This window comes from Pungitius pungitius, chromosome 8, assembly GCF_949316345.1.
Source record: "Pungitius pungitius chromosome 8, fPunPun2.1, whole genome shotgun sequence".
Taxonomy (NCBI): Eukaryota; Metazoa; Chordata; class Actinopteri; order Perciformes; family Gasterosteidae; genus Pungitius; species Pungitius pungitius.
In genome coordinates, this window is record NC_084907.1 from 16,530,540 (window position 1) to 16,553,223 (window position 22,684).

At 43.8% G+C, this 22,684-nt stretch overlaps 2 protein-coding genes across 5 annotated transcripts; one reads left to right on the top strand and one right to left on the bottom strand.

The window, feature by feature from the left end:
* Positions 1-5,339: 5,339 nt before the first annotated feature.
* On the top strand, positions 5,340-9,292 carry lhfpl5a (LHFPL tetraspan subfamily member 5a). 2 transcript variants are annotated; one of them, XM_037490722.2, is made up of 4 exons: positions 5,340-5,384; positions 5,460-5,877; positions 8,308-8,544; positions 8,849-9,292. In XM_037490722.2, exons 2-4 carry the CDS (start codon positions 5,475-5,477, stop codon positions 8,857-8,859), a joined length of 651 nt encoding a protein of 216 aa, XP_037346619.1. In that variant the 5' UTR covers positions 5,340-5,384; positions 5,460-5,474; the 3' UTR covers positions 8,860-9,292. The 2 variants fall into 2 exon arrangements, with proteins under 2 accessions (XP_037346619.1, XP_037346618.1); XM_037490721.2 differs by having other exon boundaries at positions 5,347-5,877.
* A 137-nt stretch (positions 9,293-9,429) lies between these two features.
* srpk1b (SRSF protein kinase 1b) lies at positions 9,430-22,668 on the bottom strand. 3 transcript variants are annotated; one of them, XM_037490719.2, is made up of 16 exons: positions 22,541-22,668; positions 21,803-21,857; positions 16,281-16,408; positions 15,886-15,994; positions 15,325-15,412; positions 15,136-15,223; positions 13,945-14,051; positions 13,615-13,780; positions 13,146-13,171; positions 12,818-13,046; positions 12,342-12,731; positions 11,958-12,052; positions 11,700-11,807; positions 11,391-11,460; positions 11,147-11,239; positions 9,430-10,847 (listed from the first exon to the last, which is right to left on the bottom strand). In XM_037490719.2, exons 1-16 carry the CDS (start codon positions 22,551-22,553, stop codon positions 10,663-10,665), a joined length of 1,950 nt encoding a protein of 649 aa, XP_037346616.2. In that variant the 5' UTR covers positions 22,554-22,668; the 3' UTR covers positions 9,430-10,662. The 3 variants fall into 3 exon arrangements, with proteins under 3 accessions (XP_037346616.2, XP_037346615.2, XP_037346617.2); XM_037490718.2 differs by lacking the exons at positions 21,803-21,857; positions 22,541-22,668 and adding an exon at positions 20,745-20,971; XM_037490720.2 differs by lacking the exons at positions 21,803-21,857; positions 22,541-22,668 and adding an exon at positions 18,156-18,560.
* Between the last annotated feature and the right edge of the window lie 16 nt (positions 22,669-22,684).

Here is a 22,684-nt window from a genome sequence, read left to right on the forward strand (position 1 = left end):
AATAACAGAATAATACGAGGAGCTCTTGAAAGCAGCATAGTCGTATTCGATTGACATGCAGTTGGACTAACTGATGGATGAGCCCCACTATCGGACGTTATAGACCAATCAGCGGGCTCGATTGGCCGGTTTGGCCCTGCCCAAATCATACACCTAATTTACATCACCCAGACCGCCAGCGGCCACATCTGAGGTCGGTTAAACTGCCATTAACTGGGGGGAGACTGTTCCCATGACGAGGAGGAGGGGCCTCTGAGGTCAAAGGTTGAAACTCCTGCGTGCAGAAGATGGAGTTCATTTGCTCTTGTTTGGAAAAGGGAAGTCACAATAGCGTCACTTCCCTCTGCTGCTGAGTCAGATTTATGAAAAGGAGAAATTGAAAATCCTTTCTATTAAATGTGTCAAACAGACACATTTAATAGCCATTCTTATCTCTCTCGTTCCTCACTATTCATTCCGAATCTTTTGCACTAACCTCTCCTCCATCTAGTTTCCTCTCACAGCCAGGTTTCTGTAAGGCTTCATTAACTGATCCATCCAAGGTACTTGACCATATTGTCCACTGCCTGTCCACTGCCTGTCCACTCCTGCTCTTCATTACCGCAGACTGGTGTGAAACACTGACAAACACAGTCATCTCTCAAACCAGGTCACTTCCCAGCACTGTTCAGTGAACAATTTCACAATAACAGATACACAATTTGATCTAAATGGCCTTTTATCAGTATGAACATAGATGCCAGCTCAGCAAAAAGTTCCTGCACAACCACATCAACATCAGTTCATGTAATGAAACACAAATGATTGCATGAGCTATAAACCCATTCTGTGTGCACGGAGGAGCTTATGACGCTAAGCATGTCTGTCTGTGTGTGTGTGTGTGTGTGTGTGTGTGTGTGTGTGTGTGTGTCCGTGTCCAGAGGACCAGGTGCAGATGTCAGTGCTGCACAGGCTACGCTCTGCAGAAGCAGTTTGGGAATCCACACAAGATTAATATCCAGTTTGGAGGATAAAGCTGAAATCCTCCTCGATCTGCTGGGAACTTGCCACCAGCCCCCGTAAACAACAAAACACACAAACATGGGTGGTGCTCGCACAAACACACACTCACTTCACACAGATTATTTTGTCTGGTGAACTTTTAATACCTAACATAGTTAGGCTGCGCTGGCATGTGTTGAGTACCTTTTGTTCTACTTCAGTCATTCAGGATGCATTTTTCAAATAAACCCTGGCTGATGATTCTGTGTCTGCCACCTCCTCCTCCTCAGCACTTTCTAATGTAAAAAGAACGTTTCATAACCGTGCTGTGTGGGTTATAAAACGCTGAAGATATTGAATATATTGCTGCATAATCCCTGTTTTTCGGGCTCCATGTAGTCAAAATAACACCCTAATTACATAAGACGCCTTCAAATACAATCATTTCATCCGCCCCGGGTTCTGGCAGTCAGGGTGAATTCAGCAATTCAGTTTTCCGCTTTGGATTCTACACTTTTCTATCAACACACACACGCACAAACAAACAGACACACACTTATATACTCTACATGAGTACTTATTCTCATTTTGTGAAGCATGTTTTAACACTTTTTAACATATCATTTTAAAACATTAAATTTTTGGTGTCCACACCTGTAGCAAATAATCTAAAAGATACTTGCACAAAAAACATTCACTGCCAAATTCCAACACAATGTACCACCAAAATGCACTGAGACGTGTAAAAACCAAATAAAAACCCTGTGTTTTAAATCAAGCAAAGACTACAATGCATTCCGTAACAAAAAGGTCCAAAGTCCTTTTTCCTCTGCATCATATCCGTCACGTTTTCTTTCAGTAAAAAGGATGAGAAAACAAGACAGAAAGAGGGAGCTGGAAGATGGAACTGCACCCTAATGTATTCTCCATCCTTATTCTTTGATGTGTATATAATCCTTCACATGCATTTTCTATATTTGGCTTTGAAGCTCCATGGACTGATCCTCTATTCTTTGCCGTAACAAAACTGTTTGGATCGGGCCTTGATTTCTCAAACACACATTTGACGAATCCCCGCCTAACGGGAGGAGGGGTGCACCACCGAGAAGAAAAGTTGAATTGTGTCCACTCGTTTCCTGTTTCCTTACTTTGCTCTTCTCCATCATGACCGAGGCTAACGGACGCGTTCACGACTGTGACGGGATCAGGGTTTTATGCTGTGCTGTGTGTGACAGAGGATGATTTTGACCCCTAATCCCGAGGTTCAGTATATTCACACTATTTAGTTACAGTTTCTTGCCAAGATAGTGCTAATTATCTGCCAAACAAAGTCAACGAGCCTATTTACCAAAAAATATAGTAAAGTAAATAGTAAATGAAAGTTTAGTTTGAATCTAGAGTACTTTTTGTTGATAGTTATCATCTAACAATAATTAACAAACATTTTCCGCTCTGTTCTCACAGCTTTCGGATCAGAAATAAACAACCTTTAAACAGTATGTTTTGTATTTTCTAGGTTTACCACCCTTCTGTGGCAAGATTGCCAGGTTTAGTAAAAGCAGTACGCCGAGGAGCCTTCGTGTAGATCTGCACGTATTCACACAGAGTTCCAGTCGCAGGGGGACTGAACGATGGCGAGCCATCAGAAATCAGTCGCGACCTTGCTCGTCCCGTATCGCGGACCACACATTCCAGCTTCCCGCCCCGGGGAGCGTACTGACCCGTTGGTCCGTTTCTTGCCCAGGCTCTGGTACGTCCTGCTGGGCCGGGGCAGGGCAGGGCAGCGGCTGGGGTGGAGGCGAGGGGATGACTCCCAGTGGCTGCAGCCTCAGGGTGGTTCAGAGAAGTATGCGACACCCATCAACGGATTTACCGTTATAGTGTGTGTGTGTGTGTGTGTATGTGTGTGTGTGTGTGTGTGCGTGTGTGCGTGTGTGCGTGCAAATGTGTGCGTGCAAATGTGTTTGATATTCGAGCAGGAGGTCAACAAGGAGTGGTTGTCCTTTGCCCCCCTGACCTCAAGCCCCTCTGCATGCTGTTACTCACACGTTTAAAAAAGACTAATAGAGTCCATCTGTGACAGCTGACCCCCCCAACAACCCTTCATTTAGAAACAATAACTATTTACATGACGCTCCAATGTTTGAAATCCATTCAGCTCACAAGCAGAGTAAATTTCAATATTTGACTCATAATTTCCATCAATGTGTCAGTAAAGTTAGTAAAGTTTCAAAGCCAGAATTTGAACAGAATCAGATTTTTATGGTTCATCAGATCACAAACTAGTTTCCCTCATTCATTATAGTAGCAATGTGTCATTAAATGGGTTTCATTACCAAATTATTTCTCAGCCGTGTGCTCAACTTTTATGCGATCCATATCCCATCACTTCCTCTCTCTCGGGGCATCCTGCACCTCGTTACTATGGAAACAGCTTCTAAAGAAGAGAGGGACAGGAAGAGATGCTGAAATGGCAGAAAGGCCTCTTTGTGCTCTGTGGCTCTCGCATCAAACGGACCTAAAGAGAGGGTGAAGGGTTAATCACACACAGGAAAGCTCCATTTCAGGCTAAATGTAAAAGACTGCTAGCATCAATAGATGTTTGAATTCTCATTGAAGGTTTTATAAACTGCTGATAACAACTGTGTGTATCCTCTGTAGTAACAGTGACCGTGTCAGTAAGGTCAGGCTCATGATTTGATGCCTTTTAACATTACAGTTAATGTACCCACTTAGCGAGCTGTGACTAACAGGTCTGACCACATTATGCATAGAAAGAAGAAAGATGCTGACACAACATGGGCAGGCACAAGGAAAGCATCACACAAAGACACACACACAAACACACCAGAAATGCCACTTCATTCTGTATCTTAAAATTGGATTGCTGGTCCCGGATAAGTTGATTAGAAACAACGTCCCTCTCACTCCGGGCCGGCATCACTTAATTAAGCTAAGTGCATCGACACGCCGGCGACACACACACACACAGACATACACACACACTCACCAGATATGTTGTGTACCAGAACCATATAATAAAATATAATCACAATGAACAAACATCACATATACGTTTCAGTGACAATTCCCACAGCAGTCGCCCTGGCTTTCTAGGTTTGAAAATATGATAATTGGAGATTATTAAATCCTTTAGTTAGCCAGGGCATTCTGCACAAAGGTATTGGCTGATACGGTCTGAAAGTTCACATATTTCAGGTATTTAGGTGTGTGAAAGGGCTTCTTTAAGTCAGAACATGAAGGTGTTGTCAGAGCAGCAAAACACTGTAACAATGGGATGTGCAACATTACTGCTGGTGACACAACTGCACTTCAGTTGTGTGAAATGGATCTATACCCCAATCTAACAAAGGACCACAAACATGACTAATACAAATATTAAAGTGCCTATGTATGTATCAGCAATTTCATTAAATCAAATGTATTATACACATGTTGTACATACAGAATAAATGCAGTTTGTGAAATTAATCTGTAAGCTACTTTTACCATTAGTTCTCACTGGTAATAATTTTGCATTTTTTCTTAAGTATTTTTTTCCATCAAGGATATTGAATACTAATTATTTCAGGGTTTGGTATTGCAGCTTAACATAAAAAAGGATGTTTAATAGACATGGATGTATGATGTTCAGTTACACTGAAGTTCTGTAGCGCCATCTGGTGTTGGACTGTGGTGCACACAAGTGACTCCAACCCTCACCGACTCCTTCAGAGTCCACCCTTCGAAAGAAAGCCCTGGTTCACCTTAAATCATTCAATGAAACGACCCGACGCCATTCACCCATTTGGTCCCGTAAGGTCAAAAAGGCACAAATCCTAAATGACTTCACCATATGAATGAGTCCGAGAACGAACTTTGGCCAAAGGAGGCTTAAAAAGGAAAAGTTATAGTTGCTCAATGATTGTTGGAACATGGCTCAGAGTTTAGAGCAGTTTAGTGGATGGATCCCCGGCTCTGACATTTTATATGACTACTGAATTATTGTGTTATAAACTGCTGCGATGGTTATTTGTAAATCAAATATACAACAGTGCATGATATCCTGTCGTATGATCATTTATGACCCAATACAACAATCTAGTCTGAGATGTAAAAATGTAATTTAGACAAAATTACAGAAATATAAGCAGGAAAAAGATAATTGAACTATACAAGTAAGAGCTCACTGCTGCTTTTGCTCTGCTGAATATCATTTCCATGCCTATATATAAATATATATATATATCTTATTCCACTTGGGGACCATCGCAAAGGTTTGTCTCTTAAATCCATCGATCCTGCGGATCTTTTAACCATGAATCATTCATGAGGCCACCCGAGGACCACATCGGAGAGAAAACATTCAGCCAGCTGGTAGCATCCAAACTCCGGACCCACCGGTGACTCTCAGCTGCTGTAAGTTTTGACCCAGGAAAAATATTTTTAAGGTGCATTAACTCTTCCTTCTTTAACAGAAGAATTGAGTCGCCATGCTGCCGGCTCAGGAGGCCGCCAAAATCTACCACACCAACTACGTGCGTAACGCGCGGGCCGTGGGCGTGCTGTGGACGGTGTTCACCATCACCTTCTCCGTCATCACCGTGGTGGTGTTCATCCAGCCCTACTGGATCGGGGACAGCGTCAACACGCCGCAGGCGGGGTACTTCGGCCTCTTCCACTACTGCATCGGGAACGCGCTCACCTCGGAGCTCACCTGCAAAGGGAGCGCGCTGGACTTCGGCTCCATCCCCTCGGGCGCGTTTAAGACGGCGATGTTCTTCGTGGGCATCTCCATGCTGCTGGTGGTGGGCAGCATCGTGTGCTTCAGCCTCTTCTTCTTCTGCAACGCGGGCAGCGTCTACAAGATCTGCGCCTGGATGCAGTTGGCCTCCAGTGAGCAGCCGGGGTTTCACTCGTTTTTTTTTTTCTTAGCTTCATAGTGGAAGTTTGTATGATTTGTATAAAAATAAGTAAACTCGAGTGTGGCTGCTTAGGTTGAATTATGAAAAGGCTTTAAGCATTTAAATCTTCTGGAACTATGCAAAACTGCATTCAGTACAAAACCAAAATGTAATATTTGCGAAAATTATGGTTTGCATATTGGTTTATCTCTCTACTTTTCATGTCTGCGACCACAGCATCCTTCTATTATCACACTAGAGAGGAGCCACAGATACTTGAGGAAAATGTACTCTTTTGTGCCCCATTTTACCCCCAAAGCACAAACCAATGTGTGTAAGTATATTCAAGTTTTGGAATGAAGTATTCATTTTTTTATTTAGCTCTATATCTACAAAACAAGTCTCGAATGACTTCACCAACACGTAAACAAATAGACAAGAAGCTCCTAAGTAACAGGAAACCTGCGGCAAGCAATGAATGTCCAGTCAAATTAGAGGTGACCTTCTTGCACCCAGGGACCTACCAAAGTCAGCCCAAAATACCAGCAACAGTAGCTTGGTGCTATCCTTTAACCGTGTCATTTGGAAAAACACATGTTTCATCCAAGAAATGCATTGCCAGTATTACACAGAAATAAGAAGACTTTCCAGCAGTTCTCTTTAACATGTGCGCGCACACAGAAGGAAACATGATCCTGTGGTTGAAACGTGAAGCAGCCTGTGAACAGATGTAGCTGCAAGTGAAAGGACAAGTCCAATGAAACAAATAATGAGATTAACCTCAAGGTGTGCGTTACACTTTCTCCTTCCTCTCACACCTGCCGCTCAGCGTGCGATCCAATTAGTGCAATGCTTTCATGTCTGCATACTGCACACATACAAAACATTCCTACATTCTGTATTATTTTCAAGCCTTTAATTGTATTTTTCAATGAATCCTTGACTGTAAGTTAGTTAGAATTTTTTTTTAAGTTAGATTGCAGAATTTTTTTTAATGAATTTTCTCCTACTGTGGCTTAAGAAAATATTACAAGATTACAATTTTTTGTCGCAGTGAATAAATGAGCTCTGTGCTGTATACAATAGGTTTTCCCAAAATGTGCTCAAGTGAAAGGATATCGCTCAAGCCAACGGCCAGCTGGGGGTTTCAGGCCTCACAGTTTGTAAATAGTTATTAATCATGTTGGGAGCATGGTTCCTCTCCCTTTTATTCTTCTGGTCTCCTAGCTCTGAAACAGCAGTGCCAATCCCAGTTAATCGTGATAATGGCAGCTCAGCCAGGAAAGCGATGTTACCATGACGACACCCCCCCTCCTCCCCCCCTCAAGAATGTGCAGACAAAGACAGATGCAATAATATTTCAGATAGTAATAGTTACCTATGGAACATGAAGATATGTGTATAACTTGGACTTTATAAAGGATTTGATTAACAGGTTTGATCATTTATGTTGATCGGATTAAACAATAATTGAGTCCTATTTGCCTGATCCGTTTGTAGGGAGGAACCACAGATGAGAATGTTTGATGATCATCTGTATTGAAGCTAGAGGGCAGTGAGTCACTTGCTCTCTGAGTTTCTATTTGAGAAGCATGGTTTCTGTCGACAACCAACAAGCAAGTTGGGAGCTTTCTCTCCCTTCCGTTTGGGAACCACTGCTATAGAGGATAAACTGGATGAAGGGAAGGCGAGAGCTTTGAGAATGTGAAAGTGTGTTTGCCTTCTAACGTTTCTTCTCGTCACCGGATAGTTCCCATGGCTCCTCATGCTGAGGTGGGACGGCACTGGGGCAAGAGTTAATAATGGATGAACAAGTTCATCCTACTGGAGTTGAGATGCTGTGCAGTTGCTAGGCAACTCGCCTGCGTGCGTATGTGTGTGTGTGTACCTGAATGAGAAGAGTGTATATTTAATTTCTCTGGTGGCTTCTCTGTAATAATGTGTTATTCCAGTGGTGGAGGTGGACAAGGTGGTTATGGTGGAATGATTGAGATCCTTTGCTCATCCAAAATGATCAATACCACACCATAGCAATACTTAATTACAAATCCTGGATCTAAAATATTACTGAAGTTAGCGTAAGAAGAATTGAATAAATCTTAAGTAATAGAAGTAGCAGTGCTTAATATAAAAGATGTCTCCGGTGAGATATGTTACTATGATTATTATTCACGGTCCATTGATGTGTAAGCAGTAAGTATGTAAAGCAAGCTTTTAACTATTTAGTACAGGACTGTAAATGATGACTGATTTCCTTTATGTGCTATAATGTTTGTTTGTTTTTACAACTTAAAACCATCTTCAGTTACCCAGAGCCTGGGTTTTGTTTAAAAGAAGAGTGGTGAATCAGCGTTCCAGCTTTACAATCCAAAAGGTCCTGATGGTTGGACTCATCCCGTGCCTCCCTCTCTCTCTCTCCCAGGCACCTGCATGGTGATTGGCTGTATGATCTATCCCGACGGCTGGGACTCAGACGAGGTGAAACGCATGTGTGGCCAGCGGACCGACAAATACACCCTGGGCAACTGCACGGTGCGCTGGGCCTACATCCTGGCCATCATCAGCATCATGGACTCGCTGATCCTCTCCTTCCTGGCCTTCAGCCTGGGCAGCCGGCAGGACAACCTGCTCCCAGAGGACTTCCAGGTGGAGAGCAAAGGTACAGTGAAGGGAGTAAGAGTGGTGCGATTGAGGAAGACAAGGGCTGGAGGACGGGGAGTTTGCGGGAGGAACGTTAAGGGTCTCGGGAGGGTCGGGTGTCAAGGGACAACAGAATGAGATGAAGCAAAGGCTGGTACCCTCAACTCCACAAGCACCTCTGGATAAACGATTCCTCAAATGATGAACTACAGTATAGTACTTTCAATCCCCTGACTATCATCAATGAGTCCAACGCAAATGACTTTGCCATCAAGCAAATATCCCCTTATATTTTAACAGTAGCGTTTTGCTCTCAATTACAGATAACGCCTAGGCCTGACGTGGACAACGGAGACAAGAGATGGACGAGGCTTTAATGACGAGCAAAAAGCGACTCAAGGGATTCATGGGCTACGGGAAAGTTAATTACAACCTAAAAATAGGTTTGTCTAATTTGTCTTGCCCTTGGAATTGTGACAGCTGATCTACACTTTGAAAATGATGGGAGGAGTCAGACCTCAGCGTGTTGGATTGGATGATTGCAACAGCTTTTCCCCAATAAAAGGAAACTTGGTCCTTGCTTGACGGGAGCAGATCTCTGTTACTGAGGCAAGGATTATCAAAGGATTGGCAGGCATGTTCTACGGGTCACCATTAAAACTAAAGTTCAGCAGTTGTGTTCAGGGAGCATTTTGTTACGACTTTACTTTGGCTTCCTAATAAAATAAGCTCCAAAAAGGATCTCAAAATAAACTGGGACCATGGATGGGTTAGTACTCAGTGAAGATAAAATGTGACTAGCCGCCCCCCGGGTGTTCTGATGATGCATTATTGTAATGATGATGATTTATATCCCTGCATAGCTGTGTGTCAGAGGTTGGAAACACAGCAACGGAGGATATCATTTAGTTAAATTCCGAAAAATTATTTTTTATTAACAACAGAAAATGAAAGAGTGGAAACATGGACAGGAGAAAAGACTTTGTAGAAAAGCAAAATGGTTTTGAGAAGAGTCGAAGCATTATCACAGCATCTGTTTTTAGTACAATCTACTTTTCAAACCCGACACCTCCATGTGCAGTGGAAACACTGAATACAGCTTTAGTTAAACTGGATATCACCTGAACGTTCCTCCAGGCGGTGCCACAAAAGGGTAAAAAAAAAAAGCTCAAACCTTGTGCCTTCAATATTTAGAGCAGTAGGGTGACAAAAGTGGCCGAGTCTTTGGTGCACTGCACACTGGACGTGGCAGCGCATTTTGTTCGATTGGACTGATGTAGGAAAGCGAATATGAAGCAAACATGTGACCCAGGTATATAACTAGGATCGGGATCTTTTTCACATTGTATTTAAGTGCTTTTTAAAAATAAGTCTTCCCATAGTATTAACACTAGAGAAGGAGATAACAGTTGGGTTTTCCTTAAAAAATCGTGTGGGATTTATGACGAGTCCTGACAGTAAATGTATGCTTTCTGATCATGTCGTTCTTATACAAAAAGGTACAAAAGCTTTGTAGGGTTGATGCTAACTCAACAGTGCTGTTAGCATTACACACTTAATATTTAGCACTTTGCACACACGAGGCCACAGGCGTAAGGCGACTGGCAAGCTAAAAAGACTTATTGGCTTATTTATGACCTAAATGATGAACAGTATGTAGTTTTGATATCTGTCTCAATGTTTCAGTTAACATCCTGCACTTTCTACAAGTACGACCTCTGTTTCAATCTGACCATCAGTCCATTATCTAGAGCTAAAAAACACAGAATAATGTGCTGGAGAAAAAGAGCTGGAAAATATATTTTTTTTTAAAAGGGCAAGGTCAATAAGTCCTACACAGCCAGAAAAAAAAGCCATGAATATAGGAGGAAGACCACAAGTTCATTCTATCACCAGTGTAATCCAAAAGGGGGCCAAGACTTAGCAGCAGTCTCTTTATTCTATGTTCATGGATGTATGTGTGGGAAGCCTGCGAGAGCCACGACGGGAGGATGCAGGCACGATGCAGTCCCAGGGCCTCACAGGCATGAACGGCTTTGTTTACTTGTATGTTTTCAAGCCCGGAATCTCCAAACCTAATTCATCCTTTCACAAGATGACGGGGGGGGAGGGGTGGAGGGGCGCGCACGGCTGGCATCTAGGACGTGAGCCATGGATGGGAGAGGCACTGGGCCGCGGTGGCCCTCCTCTCGGGCACCAAGTCCAGCATGGGCAGCAGGAAGGTGCTGAAGGTGTGCGCCTCGTCTTTGGACCACTCGTACTTTTCCATCAGCACGTCTAATAAACCCCACGGCTTCAGCTTGGTGATGTGACGCAGATCGCCTGAGAGATGAGGTCACAGTTTAATAATTACAGCGCTCAATGTTATAGTATTGCCTAATTGAAGTTGTAGATAAGTGCAAGAGTGGTTTTTCGCCCGGGATAAATCCAAAGCACTGAACTGGAAACAGGCGCACTAAACTTGATTTGCAAAACTCAGACTGAGCAGATGGCTGTTCCCTTGAGCCACTAGGTGCTCCTTCAGAAAAACAACAACTTTTGCACCAAATAGCTGAGCATATTTTGAGGAGGTACTGGCTTTAGCTCAGGCAGACAGCTGGTGGCAGGAAGGTTATGTTTACCTTTCTTGGTGAAAAACTCCTTTGAGTATTTGCCTGCCAAGATCAGCTTCCGAGGAACTTTGCCCAGCAGCTCGATGATGAGCGCTATGTGATCTACAGGGAGACATTGAGAGAAGCAAACACAGCTGCTCAAGAACAGAATGTCTGAAGAACCGACATCCCGAAGAAGTTCACAACTTCCCATGTGGGCCCCGGGAATTCACACTCGGCGACTATTGCGGTAACTCGTTAAAACGGCACTGACCTTCATCTCTGGAGTAGTCTTCTCCAGAGTGGGGCTCAAACAGATAATCTCCGGTGGCGAGCTCGAAGGCCTGAGATAAAACAAAATCATAATAATCATACATACATGAAATCAATAACTGACCTGTATGTGTTTAGTCAAACAAAAGTTAATGTAGTCATGGAGAATACGCAGTGTGTTTTGATGACAAATTAACTTGCTTGGTAACAATAAAGCCGTTAAATCATTTCACAGTTGATCTGCTTGCTTAGTCACAATGATGTTTAGGTTCGAATGCTTAGTGGTTCTGCAGCTGTGCGTCTGTTTTACCATGCAGGCTGTGCTCCAGATATCTGCTGGTGTGCTGTAGCCGGTTCCTGTCAGCACCTCAAGAGAGCGATACTGCCGCGTCTGGATGTCATCTGTGAAATGTTTGTTCTGCGGGAAGAAGAGAGAAATTCTCAATGCTGGGGACACAGTCATATTTGAGCAGGTGTTCAGAAAAGTTCAGACTACAAATCAATCTTTTAAGGGCACATCAAGGGTGCTTCATTGAAAAATAAAGTGCTAACGTAAATGTGCACTCACCACCCAGCAGGCGTTACCGAGGTCAGCGATCTTCACCTGCAGCTTGTCAGCGTTAAGAGGCTCTAGGGGGTTCACCAACATATTGCTTGATGTTCCTGTGGAGGAGAGTAAAGGCAGACAGGAACACAGGAGGGGTGAGGTGGAGAAGCAGGCAATAAAGAGTGGACAAATACAGGTCTACGTTGATAAGAGTACTCAGAAGTACACTGGGGGACTCCAACAGCTGGCAATGAAAATCCCAGGGTAATATTTAACATGAAAACTTTTTACAAGCGGACACAGTCTGCCTCCCCACACCCCCGATACGGTAGGGGAAACACCACAGTGCGTATACGCCATCATCCCCTATTCACACTGTACCATCCTACATATGGTCTAACTAACCATCTTGGCCGTCTTCTTCCCCCTTTTTGGTCTCAATTCGAGTGTCCATCTCCTTCCTCTTGTCCTCCTCGTCTCCCGCCTTCAGCTGTACAGTGACAGAGTCTGGGCCGAGAGAGGCGGGGGTGTCCTCGTGTGAACCGTTACAGGTCTGGCGCTGCTCTTTGTTGCCTAGCGTGCCCTGCGTCTCTGTGTTACTTTGTGGCTGGTTTGCGTTCTGTTGGTCCTCCAGCTCCTCGGTAGACTGCTTGGTCCCTTGTACCTCTGGACTGGTCTTGCCCTCCGGTGGGGAAGCGCGACCGTTGCATTTGACCTCCATATCCCCCTCGGCCGCATTCTCACTTCGCTCATTTACCTCTGGTATCGGCTGGGGCTGCTCATCGGGAGTCGAGTCTGCAGTAAGATAAAAAGGTTTTTAGAAGAGTTCAATAAAACCATTTGTTCTAAAACGGTTATCCGCTGTCCTCCATCTCAATGACCTGTGATATTATGGTCAGCAATGTCCTGCAGCGTGGCGGACATTGACAAGGTGGCTGCCAAAGTCATATCTTCGGTGGCCTCTGTTGTCGTCTCCTCATCCTCCTCCTCCTCTTCTCCTCCCTCATTAGCTTCTACCTCCATCTCCTGGATCCTCTTCTCCAGCATCTCCGCCTGCTTCTTCTGCTTCTTTTTCATCTTCTTCTTTTTGTTCTTTGACATTTTATTCGTCTTGGAAAAAATAATGTGGAGAAAAGAAAATAGGTCAGCTTATATTCTGGCTTGTATTTAAGTCCATGCAGATCAGGTAAAAAACAAAACCCTACTCACCGGTTTTGGTGCTGGGGCTGTGCTTACTGTAAGAGAAAAACATTAAGCGATTACTTTAGTGAGCAACATATGTGGCCTTTCCTTCAAATCACTACAATTGGTATTTGGTCCGGGTGGCTGCGTTGATTCACACCGAGCTGTTGTAATAGACGCCACATAGTCACAGTCACACACTCCTCTGGGTGAGTTGGTAATTTACATAACCAAACCAGTGGTGACTCATACAGAGCCTAAGCGTGCCTCTGTTATTACAAACATCCACATAGCTTACGTCTCTCTCACACAGGAATAATTCATTCACTGTAGTCCCTGAAGGTAATGGCTCACGCATATTGTGTGAACCACTAAGTGAGTGAACTATCAAACATTCGTAAGGATTGGACCTTCTGAACGTCCGCAATGTCAGCAACGTGCCAATTCAACCACAGAAGTCGCTGACTGTGTGCTGAGGAAAACAAAAGGTTGTAACCTGCAGAACCCGAAGGAGGTGCGGCGCCAGTCTTCTGCCACTGAGTAGCTTCAGCAGCCATTTTCTTGATGTAGGACTCGTTGACGGTCAGCAGAATATTCTCTGGTTTGATGTCTGTGTGGATGATCTTACACTTGGTGTGGAGGTAGTCTAACCCCTGCAGAACCTGCAGAGCACACAAGTCACACCATCACGAATCCTGGGATCTTACAAGGAAATGAGCCAAATATTTGAATGGCTTTACTGCTTTTGAAATAGATCAGCAGAGTAATATAATGCAATCCAAGTTCTACCAAAGTGACATTTACAGTGAGTGTAACTGTGCAGTACCTGCCGTATGATGGTTTTAACACAGGGAAGAGGCAGGCCTTGATAATTTGACTTGATGATCCACTTCAGGAGGTGGTAACCCAGCACCTCAAATACCATGCACACATCTGAAGAAATACACGGTCAAGGACTCATACAATTCTCTCTCAAATCTACACTAGAGCTAAGACTACATAACACACACACAACAACAACAAGAAACTCCATGAAAACACAAAAGAGCGATGCAGGAGGAACGACGAAATTGTGAAAGAACTTTCTGCGGTTTGGAGAGTTTTAAAAAATCAGTGTGATCAGAAAACTATTTATTGCAAAGTTGGTCGCGCCACTGGTATTGCATTTGGTAGTGGAGCAGCCACAACGGCAAACACGCTAACAATCAAACTCTGGCCAAAATCTTACAGCCTTAAGTCAGGTCCACATGTTTAGCCATCATTACGTGGGGTCTCTCTGCACACAACTGACAATAACTTTCCAGGGACACGCTTGGAATTCGATAACCTTTCAAACCAGAGGATGTCTGGGCTCGCCGCCTGAGCGCACAGCTGTGGTCTGCACATTGTGTGATGGACAGGGATGGAGCAAGTGTTGATACATTGGGCACTGTGACACTCAGACATGCCAAGGCATGAACATCTGTGTACCACTAATAGCTGGGCAGAGCGGGAGTCCGTCAGGAAATTACTGGAGGCTGTAGACGGCCAAAATACTCACTCAAATTGTTTCAGTCAGAACTCTGGCTGAGAAATGCTTATCTTTTAAGAGAACTTTAAGCACAATAGCAAGTAGGAGCCAAATGAAAGCCTTGTCTGAGGTCACGCAGTCTTATCCTTGGATGTTTGGCCAGGAGTCAGTGTAATAATTATGTCCAATTCATCCCATTGACACAGCAATAGAAGAGAAAATAGAGGAACTCCAAGAATTGAAGTAGCTGCTGTAGCACTTACTTTAAAGAACGACGGCAACCTCTACAACGTTACCTGTTGGCTGACAGATCACCACGTGTCATTTAAAACAAGGACACAGTTCAGCTCATCAATAGGTTGCTTGATTAAAACGGTTACCGTGACCAAATGTGACATCAAAAGTGCACAAGGATATTAAATGTATTGTTGTAATTCAATGTGTGAAATTCACAATTTGATTTCTGTATTTAGGAACAAATTAATATCTAAAACAACAAAAGGATACGAGTGCCATTAATTCCGGAAATTTTGAAGTCGTCTAGAAGCTGCACCACCCTCTCTCTGCTGGGGTCACTGGGATCTGTATTTCTCACCTGGAAAACACACATGAGGGTTGTGAAAGTAGTCGAGGACAGAATCTGAGGACGATGAGCCAGTGTGTGAATGTTTATGCCACGTGGACGGTGTGCCTTACAGATTTAAGCAGCTTGATCTCATCCAGAGCCGTCTCGGTGTAATGTTCAGCACTTTTCACCACCTTCATGGCCACAAAGCGCTTCTCCCTAGAAAAATAATAATTTTAACTCAATCAAAATCATTTTTTTGTCAAGTTGACAGAATTACAATGCTGTGTGTGATGTGTGCGTGTAGGTGCAGCTCTGGTCCAGTACTCAGAGCCGTGTCGTAGACAGTTTCTAATGCGGCTTGCTTTTTGTGGTTGTAAATATAACTTTTGACCATTATTTTATTTTTGTGCATAAACATCATAGTTAATTGGAAGAAAACTAGCCAGTAGAATCAGACCTTCAGTTCCCACATTTAGCCAGAATGGATTGATCCTTTGTTTCATAACACAGAGACAGTTTTATCGGTGAGATTGTTGAGTCGGGCTCTTTAGATTGAACGCTGACTTTCAACAATGTGTGGAAAGCACTACTGTGAAATATATCACACCTAATGTTAAGAGACCCAGCCCCCATTTTAGACCTGCGGTTTGGTGAAATCCACTCAGGTCAAGTGTAGCAGAAGTACTTACTGGATGTCCCAGGCCAGCCACACAGTGGAAAAGTGCCCCCAGCCCAGCTTTCGGATCACATGGTATCTCCCAAGGAACAGATCGCCAATCTTCACATGGTGATATCCACCTGACCCAAAAAAGATGCAAACAGATTCAAACAATACCGTTCACTGATTGTCTTACATAAGCTAACATGCACAAAACCCCCATAATATTTACCATGCAAAGAACCAATTAAAATGTTTTTAAAAAAAACGATAAAATATGACAATTTAATTAAAAAGTAACCATATCTGTCATTTTACCGGTACTGTGTATTATTAGCCTTGATACACACACACACACACACACACACACACACACACACACACACACACACACACACACACACACACACACACACACACACACACCCCTGCAGTAGTCGTTTGGGTCCTCCTGCTCATCGTCATCAGAGCCCAGGATCTCCTCATCCTGCTCGGGAGGTGGAGAGTCTGCCTGGCTGGCCTGACAGCCGCCCCCACGGCCATGGGGCTCTTGTCTGGGTGGGGAGAGAGGCGTTAATGAAATAAATAAATCAACGCGCAAAGGGAAGGAGAGTGACAGCGGGAAAAGGGGGGGGGGCAAAGGCGATCAAGAATAACAGAAATCATGACAGACATAATAGCTAATTTTCAAAAAAAAAAAAAAAAAAAGAATGTGTGGGAGATAGTGGATGAATTTAAAAATGCAGAAAACAAACCATGTACTGCAAATTATATTTGGATATCTGCCGACTTGATTATATAAACTGATATGCCTGTATAATCCAGATAACCAATAATATTGGCTTGCTGATACATCTGACTGGCTCATGTGTAGGAAGAATCCTCCAAGGGGAGAAAAGCTTAGAAATATTTGTGATAATGCTTCTACATATTCACCCATCTGCTGCGAGTGGTTTCACTCAAGATATAATATGTACATACATTTGCTCATAATGTTTGGGCCTCAATGTTACACAGCACCATTGCAATAAGAGTTTCACATATATGAATTAAGCATTCGCTTTGAGTTTGACACATGTGATTTAAATCGATCACAATTTGGCTGCCACAATCAAATGAGCATGGCCGTCAGCGATGATGACGTTTGAAATGCATGCGCTGCTACATATCAAAGCAAGTGCTTCCAGCAGCGGCAGGCTCAAAAAAAACTTTTGTCTGCGGTGCACTCGAGTATTAGAAACAGAAAAGAGCAGACTGCACAGGTGTGAAAGGTAAATCAAACATCCGGAGTAGATGGCAAGGAGCTAGTCCCTCCAAAAGGATCATCAGCTGTTGTCCGTGAGGATTTAGGGCAGGAGCAAAGCAAGTGCACAGAGTGCCTTAAGAGTTGTGTCTGCACCAGAAAGCAACACAACCAACTTCTTCAACCACCTGAAAAATCATCACCAAAATATAATAGCCTAATAATGCAAGTAGGCTCTATCAAAGAACGTTTTTTAGACATTCGAATTGGAATGTAGAAAAATCATATCTTTAATAAATAACCCTTCAACAAAAAAAGTGGAAGGACCATGGAGTGGGGCGGCCCGGGAGGAACGCAGGGCGGCGGTCCAGGCACAAAGTCGACATGCCGGCTTGTTGACGTCTATTGGCTCTCCTCTCTCTCATTCGGCTTAAGGCCAAAATGTGGCCACACCTGAGCTGAAGTGTGTGGGTTTGGATGAACAAGTACAAACAGACTTGGCTGTAGATGTCACGAAAAAGTACACATCATAACACGGTGGGGTCACGCCTTCTCTTCACCTGTGTTTGTCCACAGTGTGTGTGTGTGTGTGTGTGTGTGTGTGTGTGTGTGTGTGTGTGTGTAAGAGAGAGACTGCCTGAGCCCCGCCTCTGCTTTCGCAGACAAGATGCACCATGACTATAATGTTGGTGACATTCATGTGAAATGTAATAGAATATATAAGAATATATAAGTTATTATCGCGACAGGCCTACACCGGAGTGAATACTAGTTTAAGTAAAGATGCAATGACTGAATGGTGGAGGCCAGGGACATCCATAGGCTAAAAGAAATGGGAGAAAGTTTAAAATTGCAACAAAAAATCATTCTCACAGCATTATAGTGTTCTTTGGGGCCCACGGACAGTTGGACAGACAGTTTGATGCCCTCCAATGGTCAGACAACGTGAACAGAAAGCAGGACACTTCAAGGACTTTTGCAACACTGAACATCTGGAGCCGCCTCTGCCTACCACTGTGACGCCTTCCCAAACTCACACGCACACATCCTGCTCTTACCTGGCAGATGCACGATTGCCCATAGGGAGTGAAGGAGGGAGCAGGACAGGAGAGGGAGATGTAAAAAAAGAAAACCTCTCACTCCATCCGCCGGGAGAAAAACAAATAGAGGACCAAAAAAAAGGTAAAGGAGAGGATGGAAGGTGAAAAGTAGATCGGAGGAGAGAGCAATCAGTGCCGACAATAGCCAAAGCAGAGATTATACAGGAAGGGGGTGGAAAACAGAGGGTGAAAAGGGTGGTGCAGAGAGAAGAGGAAGAAGAGACTGAAGAGGAGAAATGTGGGGGCTCTGCTGCAGTTTGAACACTGAGACGAGTCCTGGACCACGCTGGCTGACTCGCTCACTTCCCCTCCAACACACACACTCCTCTGTGTGTGTGTGTGTCTGATCGAGAACTCTCCTTGGTTGTCGTCAGCAGTAGGTCCCACCCTCTTCACTGGCAGCCGGGAAATGATTGGCTGATGCAGCCCGGCACTGCATTGCAGGTGAGGAACAACATCAGCCCCCATCCTTCCTCCGTCTGACCAAAACAACCCCATTCCTGCTTGTTATCACAATAAAGACTATCCAAACCATACATGTAGGAAAATAATCACCAAGGAACCCCCTTACTATTCAATACCATGCTTAAGGGCAAATCACGTTTTGAAAACACATTTTTTTAATATAATCTGTACACAAGCCCCCACTGTACAGAGGATAGTTGATGTTAATCAGTCATGCTTCTTTCCAGTAATAGTGGACCAATTTATCTGTGATGGGTACGGACTGAAAAATGATTGGCATCTAGTCGATCTCTGAGGGTGTCACATTGTAGACAACTAATCCGTATTTATATCAGCAGAACGAAGGTGCAGTTAAGTCGCATTGAGGCTCCTTTCAGGGAAAATGAGGTTCGCAAGAAGGTAAATATGATGTTATGAGGATGCGACACATTTTATTTGGTCAAATATAGTGTTGGTGAGAAACTTTTAAAAAATGCAATGGTTTGAACAAAATGTTATCAAAACAAATATATAAAAAAAATTATCCTTAAGAATACAATCTTTTATTTCATTATGATTTGATCATTCTTTTGGGGAAGTAGGTGACAAAAACAGAATAACTACTGAATTCAGAGCAATTAATTTTTTGCAGTGGTGACAAAAAGTAAAAAATGAGCAATGATTGGTATCAGGTTAGAAAAAAAAGATGATCAGGGATTAAAAGGTTATATTTGCTCCCTCTTTTTGTAAAACCATTGTGTGAAATAACCTGAACTGGGAGTGTTCTTTGCACCAATAGCAAATATATTCATTAAAACTATAGCATTAGTATTTCTGCGGGTTTTGCCAAAATATTAGTGCAGAAAACATCGTGGAGCCATTCTTTGCGTGCAATAAGAGAAACCATTTTCACCCAAGAACCACCAAATATTACCTGGCATCAACTTACAATCCAGACATCAAGCCACTAAATCAAACGTAATAATCACCTGGGTCTAACAAGTGTATGTCAAAAATATGACTTCAAACTGAGTAATACAATGTGCAATCACTATGAAAACATTGAGAAGGGCAGACCTTTTCAAAAACATCAACTACAGCCTCACTTAGTCCTACAACAACAAGGCAACAGTATATCTCGTTCAACTTTTAAATCTCTATTTTTCACAAAATGACGCTGACACCGTTTTACAAGCAATGGCCTATTAGACGGTCAGCTCAACAGCAGCCATGACCAATGAAGGCTTCAAACCACTTGACATCTCAAACGCTGCAACACACACATCCGACACGACAGTATATGTCAGCGTCTCCCAGTTTCTCCTGGCTGAACCGTTTCCACACATCCTTCCCTATCGGATCTCCAGAGGCAAAATAACAAGGGCACAGAGGAGCTGTGGGGGATGGAATGTGGCTACAAAGTTAATGTCCAGCTCCTCTCCTAGCTCCAGATGAAAAAGGCTTAAGCAGCACAATGAAACAGCAGCAGCAGGTAGCTGTATGGAGGGTGCAACGCGCACGCACTGTAAATGAGTGTGCAGAAGAAGCTTCACTTCAGCACCTGCAGGGTGAGCACGATGGCCAGAGAGAGAAGTACAGCGACACAGAGCTTTAGTGGGCTGCAGATGATAAAAGATTTGATGGGTTATGTAATGAACTGCAGCTATAGAGGGGAGATAAAAGGAAAATACAATAGTAGTGCAACTGCGCTGGTTAATACTATGCCGTGCTGGCAATTGCATTTTTAGTCCAGAGTGCACATGTAATACAAAGATGACATCTGAAGCACAAATGACGCATGGAATTGTGTTGAAATGCATAAATAAAGTGAAATAAATAGTTGGCTGATAGCGTTTTCAAAAGACAGCAGCACATATGCACCAGGGACATCAGTCCTCTTCTCACCCGCTCACACACTAAGCAAAAGAAATTAGCAGGTAGTCAGGTAAGCTACCTAGGAGAGCAACAACAGTCAGCATCTGCTCCTTAATGACAAATAGATCAGCCAATCAATAAGTCAGTCAAACTGTTTGAACAGACATCTGCACGGCCCACAGTCTTCATACAATAAAACACCAACATCAGACTTAATAGACTACTCACTTGAATGTGAGACCGCTGGCTAACTTCACCACAGCGGTATTGAGGGAGAAGATCCAATCCAGGAGCCACATTTCACAATCAGCTAAAGCTATTCTACGCTATACAAAAATAAAAACTTTGCGAGTGGCAATTTAAAAGCCTGCTCTGGCTGTGGGAGCGCATCTGCTCTCTTCTCCTCTCCTCCGGCTCTTTGACTGAACACTGGCTGCTGCGTCCCCTCAGCAAAGCAGCCACAACAAAGCGACTAACAGAAGAGCGAGGGAGGGAAGGAGCGTAATCAGTGCACGGGAGGACGGGGGAGGGAGGGAGAGCGAATTTATGCTCGGCCTATGCTCACCACTTGCTTGATGGTTATTGACAGAAACAATGCTTTTCAACTAAACACTCTTCACACAGCATCACTGACAATTGGGGGATAGGGACAAAGATACAGGTGCATGCTGTTGTCTTAACATGACAGGAAGCTAATTATGGTAGTTTAGCCTGATTAGAAGTCCCATTGGTTTAACGCCTCATAAGCGGAAGCAACAGCAGTTGCTGAGACAAACAAAGGCACTTTGAAACCCTGAGAACTTGATGGACAGGTCAGAACTTGCCTGTCAATAATCACATTTTATGTCTGTCTTTTTTAGGTGTCCAAGTAATCCAGTAGGGGTCCAATTGTCGCATGTACAGCCATAGTTAGTGGGTGATTAAAGACTTATAAAGAAATATACAAAGCCAGCTGGAAGGGTTAGTCCTCCTATTTTGAGGTATACACTTGGGATGCGATGAGACGGAGGTGTTCTAGCAATCATAGCAATCAGAAATCAAAAAGAAAGAAAGAAAAGGACGGCACTCCCTGCCCCAGACATGGGGGCAACCGATGAGAGGGATCCCAGCATGGCGGGAGGTTTGATCCTGGGGATGGTTTTATGGAAAATGAAACAAAGCATGGAGAGATGAAGGTGTTTCCTCACCAGAGGAGTTAGTTAAATTAGTTATTGAGAACCATGTGGCAAAAGGCAGCCGAGCATTGGAAACGGCGATATGACAACAAGCAAGTGTTCCCTACTTACTTTTTTCCTGGTTTCCTTTGCCTTGTCCTCTTCTTCCTTGCTTGCATGGCGAGTACTAATGAGTCGGAGGCAAACATCCCAGTTAGCGTGAGTTACATTAACACGGAAATATTTAACGTTGTATCAGAAACCCACTGATTTCTAACCGAAGCACTGTTTCTCGGGGCTTCGTGGGTAACGGTACATTTTTGTGATTTTTTAGAGAAAGAGCACCCGGTGTTGCCCGGCTGCAGGTGTCTAACGTCACGTTAGCCGCTGTGGTGGCTAGCGGGTCACCTAGCTGGAGTCAAAAAGCTAACGTTAAGTGATCCGGCCTCGGCGGCGTGTTGCTCCATGCAGGAATCTACTTAAATGCACGTTAGCCGCTAACCGTAACGTGGAGCCTTACAATGTGGATGCCAAACGGGCTTTGTCCAGGGTGCTACCGGCTCCTGGTATGTGTGTCAATAGGGACGCTTCTGTAGCGTATTCCTTTACTTTAACAGGGATGAAAGTTGTGGCGCATACTTTTCAACGATAGGATGCTAACGTAGTCTGATAGCTTGAGCTAGCATACCGATAACACACGTACACAACCAGCGGAGCGCATGGGCCACTTTTACTTTTCATCCAATTGTTACGCTGATTGTTGGAGTAGTTGAAGCCGTTGTGGCGATACTTTGGCATAGCGTTGAAACTTGTGTTTCAAGTACTGTATGTACAACACATTTAGGAGTAATTAGGTTACAATAACGTTACCTTTTCTTTCCATGGCGCTAACCAGTCAGGAGATAAGTTGCGTTCAGGGACTGTTAGAAATGTCGCGACTGTAAAGTGCGCGAAAAGGAACGACCCAACAGAGTTGAGCTGTAGGGGGTGAAGAGGAAACGAAGAGCAAACAGC